We start from the raw sequence: 12,772 nt of genomic DNA on the forward strand, positions 1-12,772 counted from the left end.
TTAGGGTTTTCTACCCCATTTCCCAATATTGACCCAATGGTCTATATATCAACAACCAACAACGATATCATTATTTTGAAACCCACAATACACATTTTAGAATCAAAATAACAAAATCCTCTTTTAACATTTTGAAACCCTAAGTCCCAAAATTACCCAACTTTAACACTTTATCAAAACAACCAAAAATCTATGTCAAAGACCATAAGAGCGAGTAGGAATCCCTACCTCAAAAGATGACACCCAACGAAGAAGAAGACGAAAACAAAGTTGCTCCAAATCACAAGTTTCTCGGATCAAAATGTAGCCCTCGGCGATCAACCCAACTTTTACAAAGGCCAAAGGTGAGGAAACAACTCCTACTAGATCAATACTTAGAGAGAAGTTTTAGTTTTAGAGTGAGGTTCTCTCTAATGGCTTTTTCGAAAAAGTAAGAGAGAGAGAGAATGAGAGAAAGTGATTTAAAAATGCCCTATAGCCAACTGATATACGACATTTCCACTCGAGCAGAAAACACAACGCTTGAGCGTCAAGAACAAAAACTAGGTCCGCTCGAGCGCAAGAAGGCCCGCTCGGATGCCAAGACACAAGAATAAAGTACATCCGCTCGAGCACGAAAACTAGTCCGCTCGAGCGTAGATTTTCATCTCCCAGAACTTTTCAGAAAAAGAACTACCCGATCGAGCTCCAACAATCCCGCTCGAGCGCGACCCGCTTGAGCGCAGTAAACCCCGCTCGAGCGTAGAAAACACACCTGCAGAAGTTTTTGCAGGGACACAAAATACTGGAAGGGTGTAATCCACGCTCTAGCGCAGAATGACCCGCTCGAGCGGACCATATAAAAACTGGGCAACAACAATGGGAGCCAAAGCTCTACCAACCTGTAACAACCAAGCCCAACACAACCTATAACTCAAACAAATGGAATCAAAGGACGACAACAAGGTAGATACAACAACCAACTCCACGGAACCAAAGTCCGAAATACAACAGATACAGAAAGGGAAAATCGGGATCGCTATATAATGGTTAATAAACCAAAAGCTGGGAGGTGTGATTTTTTGGCACCTTATAGACCCAATTAATGTTCTTAGCTATGGGTGTTGATTGGGTGTCGCACTACTATGGCCTACACCTGTTTTGCTGCTATATGATAGATTGATTAATTTCATCATTGTGGTAGTGACCTGAGGCAAATAGGTGGGTGTTATGCAATAAGTACATGCACTGAACAGGATTGGTTTTGAGAACACCTTTGGAATGATCATTGTCAGTTTAAAAGGTAATTAAAATGCCATTTTTTTCCTTTGACCTAAGAGTCTTGTATAAATTAATTAACTATTCATTTAACTATGATATTGTCAATCGGTGACGCTGAACCAAAGGCTATACATGTGCATGTTGGGTTATGAGAGTGGTAATTGATTTATATAGGTGCTTAACATAGAATCCACGATTCTCAAAGTGAGAAACTATATTCAAACAATTTTTGCTATTAACGTTGGACCAAAAGAAAACTAGTTAGTAACTTTTTCATTAAAAATATTTTTATACATGTATAATTACAAAAGTACTATTTTTGAAAATGCTTTTGGGGTCCAATTAGAAGAAGGAAAATTTTAGAATTCGGTTACATAAGTTAGGGTTTTGATAATAATAAATTGGTCCATACTTAGTAGCTCATGTAAATTATAGTTTGGTTGAAGGAAGTTTGTGACTAATTGTAAGAAAGGGCCTCACTTGTAATTCTCTACTTTTAAGGGTTTAATTGTAATGTGTTGATGGACATTATCACAATTAGTGGAAGTTCTATATTATCTATTTAGAAGATAATTAATCAAAAATTGGATAAGTTGTATCCTGCATATTTAAGATAAAAGATACATCTTTTATTTTATCCCCACAACTAAAAGATAGAGATCCCTAAGGATCCCACCTACATGCAAACTCTATCAGGTGTTGTGTATATATATTAGATCTATTTGATACAAAAATTGGCCATCAGAATTTTTATGGTCTGTAGAAAAATATACAAAACAAAAAAATAAATTGAAGAGGGTGCAAGGTGAATCACTTTGGAGGTGAGACTCTTGGATCGCTTGCTGAGGTATTATCAACAACACACTTGGATTGAGGTATTTTAGATTGTGTAATCAGGTTGTGTATCTTTGAAAATTTGTTTTTCAAATTAATTTTTTTTCTGCAAACTTTCATTATCACTATCAAAAAACCTTAACTCATGGAACTGAATTCTAAATTTTTCATTCTTTTGATTGAACTCCAAAAGCAATTTTCAAAAAATAGTACTTTTGTGATTATACATGTATATAAATATTTTTATGAAAAGTTACCGGCTGGTTTTTCTTTTGGTCCAACATTAATAGAAAAAATTACTTGAATATACTTTGTCACTTTGAGAATTGTGGATTCCATGTTAAGCACCTATATAAGTCAATTACCACTCACATAACCTAACATGTCCGTGTATAGCCTTTGGTTTGACATCACCGATTGACAATATCAAAGTTAAATGAATAGTTAATTAATTTATATAAGACTCTTAGTTCAAAGGAAAATAAGTGCATTGTAATAGAACTACCTTTTAAACTAACAGTGATCATTCCATATGTGTTCTCAAAATTGATTATGTTCAGTGCATGTACTTATTGCATAACACCCATCTATTTGCCTAAGGTCACTACCTCAATGATGGAGTTAATCACTCTATCATATAGTAGCAAAATAGGTGTAGGCCATAGTAGTGTGACGCCCAATCAACACCCATAGCCTGGAACATTAATTGGGTCTACAAGGCACCGAAAAATCATAACTCGCAGCTTTTGGTTCATTAACCATTAGAATGTTTTTCTACAATGTTACCCAAGGGACCTTATGTTCACATCATATGTATGTAACATTAAATATAACATTACCCAGAATAACAATATACAAAGTGTAAAATAAAATGCCAAGTAATTTATTTAATAAGTTAATAAAGTCAACAAATTGGTTTTTGAGGGCACAAAATGCTAACATTTCTCCCACTTGCACTCAAAACCAATTACACATGTATTTAATACCCATCATCTCCAAGTGCTTTTCAAAAACCTTCTGAGTTAAGGCTTTTGTGAAAGGATTTGCAACATTTTTAGCTGATGCAATCTTTGCTATTAACATGTCTCCTCTACGAATGATATCACGTATCAAGGGAAATCTAGGCTCAACGTGCTTTGTCTTTCGATGAGCCCTAGGCTCAATAGCATGTGCACTAGCACCGGTATTGTCACAATAAACAATTATAGAAGATTCAATTGTTAGTTCTTGAATGAACTTGCGAATCCAAACAGCTTCCTTTGTAGGTTCACTTGCAACCACATAGTCTGCTTCAGTTGTAGAATTTGCAGTAGTATCTTCCTTGCAACTTCTCCAACTTATTGCTCCCTTTCCAAGAGTGAACAAAAAACTAGAAGTTGATTTTCTATCATCGATATCAAATTGAAAATCTGAATCGGTGTAACCTTCAACAACCAAATTTTCACTACCAAACACTAGAAAATAGTATTTAGTCCTTTTCAAATATTTCAAAATGTGTTTCAAGGCTGTCCAATGCTATGGACCTAGATTAGATTGGTATCTACTCACAACACTCACTGCGTAATAAATGTCAGGCCTAGTACAATGCATTGCATATATGAGACTTCCCACTGCAGAACCATAAGGAATATTTCTCATTTTTTCTCTCTCCTCTTGTGTTTTCGGTGCCATTCCCTTAGAGAGATGAATTCCATGCCTAAAAGGTAAAAACCCTTTCTTGGAATCTTGCATGCTAAATTTGTCAATATAATTGACTTGTGAGAGCCCAAGCAATCTTTTCTTTCGGTCTCTAAACAAGCTTCCCCAAGGTATTGCGAAGTGATTAGATAACCATACTTTGACTGATGACATTACTCCTACATCATTCCCAATTAGTAGTATGTCATGAACATAGAGAACTAAAAATACTTTGGCACTCCCACTGACCATTTTGTAAACACAAGGTTCATCCATATTTTGCGAGAAACCAAACGATTTGATTGCCTCGTCAAAACAAATATTCCAGCACCAAGATGCTTGCTTGAGACCATAAATGGACTTCATTAATGTGCACACTTTATTTTCTACACCATGAGATATAAAACCTTTTGGTTGGTGCATATAAATCTCTTCTTGAATATAGCCATTCAAGAATGCAGTTTTAATATCCATTTGCCAAATTTCAAAATCATAGTGTGCATCAATTGACAAAAGAATCCTTATGGACTTTAGCATGGATACTAGCAAAAAAGTTTCTTCATAATCGATACCAGCCATTTGGTTATACCCTTTCGCCACTGGTCTTGCTTTGTAGACCTGTCCATTGGGTTCTAATTTTCTTTTATATACCCATTTTCAACCTATGGGTTTAATACCCTCAGGTTTATCTACTAAGGTCCAAACCTTATTAGAATACATTGAGCCCATTTCAGATTCCTTGTCTTTTTGCCAATGCCCAGCATCTTTGCTATTAACAGCTTCTTCGTATGTAAATGGATCATTATCAGACAATTCTAATTCCATCTGATAAATATCATTTAACAACGATAACTTAACTGGAGGTCAAATGGTCCTTTTACCACGTTGAGGTTCTTGTGCAACAATTGGTTCAGTGGCCTTATTTGTCCTTCACTTTGACTACTTGCCCCATCCATCGAAATATCAATTACATCTTCAAGAACAATTCCTATTCTGTTTTCATTGAAAATATAATCCTCTTCTAAAAAATAGTATTGCTGCTAATAATAATATTTTGTTCTTTAGGATTATAAAACTAGTAACCAAATGTCATCTTAGGATATCCAAGGAAAATGCATCTATCAGTTCTCAATTCCAGTTTATCAACATTTTGCTTTTTCACATGTGCTGGACGGCCCCATAACCTAATATGCTTTACACTAGGCTTTTTCCCAGTCCATAATTCATATGGAGTTTTAGGAACTGATTTAGTAAGAACTCTATTTAACAAATAAATAGCAGTTTCTAATGCAAATTCCCAGAAGGAAATTGGCAGTTCTGACATGCTCATCATTAAACAAACCATATCTAATAAGGTTCTATTTCTTGTTTCTTCCACCCTATTATTTTTTGGTGTGCCCGTGGGTACTAATTGAGACATGATACCATTCTCTTTTAAATAATTTCAAAAATCATCTAAAAGGTATTCTCCCCCACGATTTGATCGAAGAGCTTTGATACTTTCTCCAAGTTTCTTTTCTACTTCACTATAAAATTCCTTGAACTTTTCGAAAGATTCAGACTTATCTTTCATTAGGTACAAATAACCATACCTGGAATAATCATTGGTGAATGTAATAAAATAGTAAAAACCACCTCTTGCCATGTCATTTATTGGACCACAAACATCTGTGTGTATTAATCCCAAAAGTTCTGTTGCTAATTCCTTCTCGTAGAAATGGAATTTTAGTCATTTTTCCTTGCAAGCAGGGCTTACAAATTGGATAAGGCTCAATTTTCAAAAAATCTAAAGTCCCATCCTTGACCAATCTATTTAGACATTTGAAATTGATATGACCAAGTTTCAAGTGCCACATGTAAGTTTGATTAACTTCCATTTTTCTTTTAAGGGGTAACATACCAATGGATATATCATTCTCAACACAATTAATAGAATTATCAATAGGACTAATAAAGTAAAGACAATCTATTTAAAATCTAGAAACCACAAATTTGTTATTGTGTTTAATAACAACTTTGAAGAAAAGGAAAAACAATATCCCAACGAAATTAATTTTGAAACAGAAATTAAATTTCTATGGATGTCTGGCACAATTAGACAATCTTGTAAAACTAGAGCCCTATTAAATGATAATTCGAAATAAAAAGTTCCTATGAAAATTGCAGCAACTGTTGCACTTGTTCCCAACTTTATTAGCATCTCCACTTCATTAAGCCTTCTGGTCTCCTTGAACCCCTGCAACATATTGCAAATATGTGAGGTTGCACCAGAGTCTACAGACCAAGCATTAGGAAGACCAATCAATAAATTGGTTTCAATAACAAACAAATTTAACATACCTTCCGAAAGTTTTTCCTTTTTCAGGGTTGCCAAATAATGACATCAGTTTCTCTTCCAATGGCCAGGCTTTCCGCAATGGAAACAATTTCCTTTGCTTTTCTTTTTATCTATGCCCCTTTTAAAAACACCTAGTGTTTTTCCAGAGAACTTGGAGTCCATAGGTTTCTTATTAAAATTATTCTTTCCCTTAGGCTTGAATTTTCTAGGACCTTCCTTCTCATCCATCATCATAGTGGATTGGCTCTTTTTAATAAGATCCTCCGTTGCTTGCAGTATACTGAGCAGCTTTGATGGTGCAACAATCATCTTATTCATATTGTAATTCAAAATAAACTAATTACAAGAATCTGGTAAAGATGAAATTATCGAATCAATTTTAATTTCACCATCGATATCTACACCCGAAGTTTCCAATATTTTAATGGAAGATATCATTTTAAGAACATGTTCCTGTACTGGAGTACCTTCTACCATTTTGGTGGACATCAAACCTTTCATGGCTATTTGGTGTGCACTTCTACTCTATTCTCCAAACATTTCTTTCAAGTTAACCATCATGTCTTTTGTAGTAGGAACACCCTCATGCTGCTTTTGCAACACATTGGTCATTAAGGCCAATATATAGCATTTTGCAACATCATCCGCCTCATGCCACTTCCTAGTAGTCTCACATTGTTCATCAGTGGCATCTTCCTCAGGGAGCGCAGGTGGATCAATGGTTAGGACATGGTTCAGTTTTTCAACAGTGAAGACAATTGTTAAATTTCTCTTCCAATCCACATAGTTTGGTCCAATCATACGATTATCATCAAGAATTTTGGACAAAGGATTAAAGTTGGTCATTTTAAACTGCGTATGTTAAAAATTAAAATAAATAAATAAATAAAAAACACGTCTCAGAATAATAAAAGTATTGCATTGTATATAAATCCATAGGATGCGGGATTTTGAATTTACTATGGTACTACTCACTAGCATTCAAACAATCATAAACAATTCATAGCACCACAAATATAACACTTATATTTAAAACTTTCATAGTGAGCATTGGGAAACCAATCCTACATGTACAAAAATTTCTTTTGAAATAAATGAACATACCTTGAATGGGTGAATAGCTAATACCCATCAGAATATCATCTCATGTTATCATTTTTCTTTTGTTTTTAGAAAAATTAAATTTATTTATGACTCCCAATTTTTCTTTTGGCCTCCAAATCAACTCATATGACACATTTTGGTTACCATATAGTATTTGTCTAAGTGCAAACCGTTGTTCAAATACATAGCATGAACATGTAAGATTATGCCTTCAACTTAGCAGACACTCCCACTAGTCACACTTATACTTTTCACAAAATAAATAAATATATAAGCTAATCAATTAATAATAATAATTAATTAAAAAATTACTTAATTAATTAGTTTGTTTTATTTGTTTTGTGAAAAGCATAAGTGTGACTAGTGGGAGTGTCGGCTAAAACGAAGGCTTAATCTTACATGTTCATGATATGTATCTAAACAATGGTTTGCACTTAGACAAATAATATATGGTAACCAAAAGGTGTCATATGCGTTGATTTGGAGGCCAAAAGAAAAATTGGGAGTCATAAATAAATTTAATTTTTCTAAAAGAAAAAGAAAAAAAAAAAAAAAGATAACATGAGATGATATTATAATGGGTAGCAGCTACCCACCCATTCAAGGTATGTTCATTTATTTCAAAAGAAGTTTTTGTACGTGCTGGATTGGTTTCCCAATGCTTACAATGAATGTTTTAAATACAAGTGTTACATTTGTGGGCTTATAAATTGTTTATGATTGTTTGAATGATAATTCTAGTGAGCATTACCATAGTAAATTTAAAATCCTGCATCCTATGGATTTATATGCAATGCAATACTTTTATTATCTTGAGACGTGTTTTTTTATTTTTTTATTTTTTTAATTTTTAACATATGTAGTTCAAAATGACCTACTTTAATCCTTTGTCCAAAATTCTTGATGACAATCGTTTGACTGGACCAAACTATGTGGATTGGAAGAGAAATTTAATAGATGTCCTCAATATTGAAAAACTTAACCATGTCCTAACCACTGATCCACTTGCGCTCCCTAAGGCGGACGCCACTGATAAACAACGTGAGGCTGCTAGGAAGTGGCATGAGGCGGATGATGTTGCAAAATGCTGTATATTGGCCTCAATGACCAATGTGTTGCAAAAGCAGCATGAGGGTGTTCCTACTGCAAAAGACATGATGGTTAATTTGAAAGAAATGTTTGGAGAACATAGCATAAGTGCATGCCAAATTGCCATGAAAGGTTTGATGTCCGCTAAAATGGCGGAAGGTACTCTAGTACAGGAACATGTTCTGAAAATGATATCTTTCATTAACATATTAGAAAATTTGGATATAGATATTGATGGTGAAACTAAAATTAATGCAATACTTTCATCTTTACCAGATTCTTATAATCAGTTTATTTTGAATTACAATATGAATAAGATGATTGTTGCACCATCAGAGCTGCTCAATATATTGCAATCCACAAAGGATGTTATTAAAAAAGGTAACCCACTGTGATGATGGGTGAGAAGGAAGGTCCTAGAAAATTCAAGCCCAAGGGCAAGAATAATTTTAATAAGAAACCTATGGGCTCTAAGTTCAGTGGAAAAACACTAGGTGTTTTTTAAAAGGGCATAATATAAAGAAAAGCAAAGGAAATTGTTTCCATTGCGGAAAGCTTGGCCATTGGAAGAGAAACTGCCGTCATTATTTGGCAACATTGAAAAAGGACAAATCTTCGGAAGGTATGTTAAATTTGTTTGTTATTGAAACCAATTTATTGATTGGTCCTTGCAATGCTTGGTGTGTAGACTTTGCTGCGCCCTCACATATTTGCAATATGTGGCAGGGGTTCAAGGAGACCAGAAGGCTTAATGAATGGGGGATGCTAATAAAGTTGGGAACAAGTTCAACAGTTGTTGCAGTTTCCATAGGAACTTTTTATTTGGAATTATCAGTCAATAGGACTCTATCTTTAGAAGATTGTCTATTTGTGCCAGATATTTGTAGAAATATAATTTTTGTTCCAAAGTTAATTTCGTTGGTATAGTGTTTTTCCTTTTCTTCAAAAGTTGTTATTAAGCACAATAATAAATTTGTGGTTTCTGGCATTTTAATAGATGGTCTTTACTTTATTAGTCCTATGGATAATTCTATTAATTGTGTTGAGAATGAATATCCACCGATGTGTTACCCCTTAAAAAAACAAAGGGGTGTTAATTAAACTTACAAATGGAACTTGAAACTTGGTCATATCAATTTAGAACGTCTAAATAGATTGATCAAGGATAGGCCTTTGGATTTTTTGAAAATTGAGCCTTATCCAATTTGTGAGCCCTGCTTGCAAGGAAGAATAACTAAAATTCCATTTCTAGGAAAAAGAATTAGAGCGACAGAAGCTTTGGAATTGATACACACAGATGTTTGTCGTCCAATAAATCGCATGGCAAGAGGTGGTTTTTACTATTTTATTACATTCACCGATGATTATTCGAGGTATAGTTATTTGTACCTAATGAAACATAAGTCTAAATCCTTTGAAAAGTTCAAGGAATTTCGTAGTGAAGTTGAAAAGCAACTTGGACAAGCATCAAAGCTCTTTGATCAGATTGTGGGGAAGAATACCTTTTAGATGATTTTTGAAATTATTTAAAAGAGAATGGTATCATATCTCAATTAATCCTCACGGGCACACCACAAAATAATGGGGTGGTAGAAAGAAAAAATAGAATCTTATTAGATATGGCTTGTTCAATGATGAGCATGTCAGAACTGCCAATTTCCTTTTAGGGATTTGCATTAGAAACTGCTATTTATTTGTTAAATAAAGTTCCTACTAAATCAGTTCCTAAACCTCCATATGAATTATGGACTTGGAAAAAGCCTAATCTAAAGCATATTAGGATATAGGGTTGTCCAACACATGTGAAAAAGAAAAATATTGATAAACTGGAATTAGGAACTAATAGATGCATTTTCCTTGGATATCCTAAGATAGCATTTGGTTACTATTTTTATAATCCTAAAGAACAAAAAATTATTTTTAGCAGAAATGCTATTTTTTTAGAAGAGGATTATATTTTCAATGAAAAGAGTACAAGAATTTTTCTTGAAGATGTAACTGATATTTCAATGGATAGGGCAAGTTGTCAAAGTGAAGGACAAATAAGTAAGCCCACTGAACCAATTGTTGCACAAGAACCTCGGCATGGGAAAAGGATCATTAGACCTCCAGTTTATTTATCACTGTTAAATGAGATTTATCAAATGGAATCAGAATTGTCTGATGATGATCCATTTACATACGAAGAGACAATTAATGACAAAGATGCTGGGCATTGGCAAAAAGCCATGAAATTGAAATGGACTTAATGTATTCTAATAAGTTTTGGACCTTAGTAGATAAACCTAGGGGGATTAAACCCATAGGTTGCAAATGGGTATATAAAAGAAAATTAGGATCCAATGGAAAGGTAGAGACTTACAAAGCAAGACTAGTGGCAAAAGGGTATAACCAAAAGGCCAGTATCGATTATGAAGAAACTTTTTTGCCAGTAGCCATGCTAAAGTCTATAAGAATTCTATTGTCAGTTGATGCACACTATGATTTTGAAATTTTGAAAATGGATGTTAAAACCGCATTCTTGAATGGCTATATTCAAGAAGAAATTTATATACACTAACCATAAGGTTTTATATCTCATGGTGCTAAAAATAAAGTGTGCAAATTAATGAGGCCCATTTATGGTCTCAAGCAAGCATCTCGGAGTTGGAATATTCATTTTGACAAGGCAATCAAATCATTTGGTTTCTCGCAAAATATGGATGAACCTTGTGTTTACAAGAAGGTCAGTGGGAGTGCCAAAGTATTTTTGGTTCTCTATGTTGATGACATACTACTCATTGGGAATGATGTAGGAGTAATGTCATGAGTCAAACTATGGTTATCTAATCACTTCGTAATGAAAGACTTTGGTGAAGCTAGTTATATACTCGGGATCAAATTATTTAGAGACTAAAAGAAAAGATTACTTGGGCTCTCACAAGTCAATTATATTGACAAAGTCTTGGTATGATTTAGCATGCAAGATTCCAAGGGAATGGAATTTATCTCTCTAAGGGAATGGCACCAAAAACACAAGAGGAGAGAGAGAGAAAATTAGAAATATTCCTTATGCTTCGGCAGTGGGAAGTGTTATGTATGCAATGCTTTGTACTAGGCCTGACATTTGTTACGCAGTGAGCATTGTGAGTAGATACCAATCCAATCCAGGTCCAGAGCATTGGACAGTAGTAAAACACATTTTGAAATATTTGGAAAGGACTAAACAATATTTTCTAGTGTTTGGTAGCGAAAATTTGGTTGTTGAGGGTTACACCGATTTAGATTTTCAATTTGATATCGATGATAGAAAATCAACTTAAGGTTTTGTGTTCACTCTTGGAAAGGGAGCAATAAGTTGGAGAAGTTGCAAGCAAGATACTACTACAGATTTTGCAATTGAAGCAGAGTATGTGGTTGCAAGTGAAGCTGGAAAGGAAGCTGTTTGGATACGCAAGTTCATTCAAGAACTAGGTGTTGTCCCAACAATTGAATCTTCTATAATTGTTTATTGTGACAATATCGGCACTGTTGCACATGCTATTGAGCCTAGGGCTTATCGAAGGACAAAGCACATTAAGTGTAGATTTCAGTTGATACGTGATATCATTCATAGAAGAGATATGTCAATAGCAAAGATTGCATCAGCTGGAAATGTTGCAGGTCCTTGGAGATAATGGGTATTGAATAAATGTGTAATTGGTTTTGAGTGCAAGTGGGAGAATGTTAGCATTTGTACACTCAAAAACCAATTTGTTGACTTTATTAACTGATTAAATAAATTACTTGGCATTTTATTTTGCGCTTTGTATATTATTATTCTGTGTAATGTTATATTTAATGTTACATATGATGTGAACATAATGTCCTTTGGGTAACATTATAGAAAAACATGCTAATGGTTAATGAACCAAAAGTTGGGAGTTATGATTTTTTGGTGCCTTGTAGACCCAGTTAATGTTCTAGGCTATGGGTGTTGATTGAGCATCGCACTGCTATGGCCTACACTTGTTTTGCTGCTATATGATAGAATGATTAACTCCATCATTGAGGTAGTGACCTTAGGCAAATAGGTGAGTGTTACGCAATAAGTACATGTACGGAACATGATCGGTTTTGATAATACCTATAGAATGATCACTGTCAGTTTGAAAGGTAGTTCTTTTACAATGCACTTATTTTCCTTTGACCTGAGAGTTTTGTATAAATTAATTAACTATTCATTTAATTTTGATATTGTCAATTGGTAACGCCAAACCAAAGGCTATACATAGACATGTTGGGTTGTGTGAGTGTTAATTGAATTATATATGTGCTTAACATGGAATCCACCATTCTCAAAGTGAGAAAATATATTCAAGCAAGTTTTTCTATTAACGTTGGACCAAAAGAAAATCGGCCTGTAACTTTTTCATAAAAATATTTTTTATACATGTATAATTACAAAAGTACTATTTTTTGAAAAATGCTTTTGTGATCCTATTAGATAAA

The 12,772-nt window shown here is 34.1% G+C and overlaps 1 protein-coding gene across 1 annotated transcript; it reads left to right on the plus strand.

Moving 5' to 3' along the window:
* The first annotated feature begins 7,790 nt into the window (after nt 1–7,790).
* LOC114275751 (uncharacterized) lies at nt 7,791–10,551 on the plus strand. The gene is made up of 5 exons (XM_082889212.1): nt 7,791–7,818; nt 7,955–7,968; nt 8,077–8,461; nt 8,579–8,683; nt 10,457–10,551. The coding sequence occupies exons 1-5, from the start codon at nt 7,791–7,793 to the stop codon at nt 10,549–10,551; spliced, it is 627 nt and encodes a 208-aa protein (XP_082745338.1).
* The last annotated feature ends 2,221 nt before the right edge of the window (nt 10,552–12,772 follow it).

This window comes from Camellia sinensis, chromosome 9, assembly GCF_055761805.1.
Source record: "Camellia sinensis isolate YWXY chromosome 9, ASM5576180v1, whole genome shotgun sequence".
Taxonomy (NCBI): domain Eukaryota; kingdom Viridiplantae; phylum Streptophyta; class Magnoliopsida; order Ericales; family Theaceae; genus Camellia; species Camellia sinensis.

Bases quoted from the DNA above. Each gene is read 5' to 3' on its own strand.
- LOC114275751 (XM_082889212.1), top strand. From the start codon at position 7,791: ATGGGTAGCAGCTACCCACCCATTCAAG. The intron at 8,462-8,578 runs GTACTCTAGTAC...CATCTTTACCAG, and splicing joins GTCCGCTAAAATGGCGGAAG to ATTCTTATAATCAGTTTATT. The intron at 8,684-10,456 runs GTAACCCACTGT...AAATGGAATCAG, and splicing joins AAAGGATGTTATTAAAAAAG to AATTGTCTGATGATGATCCA.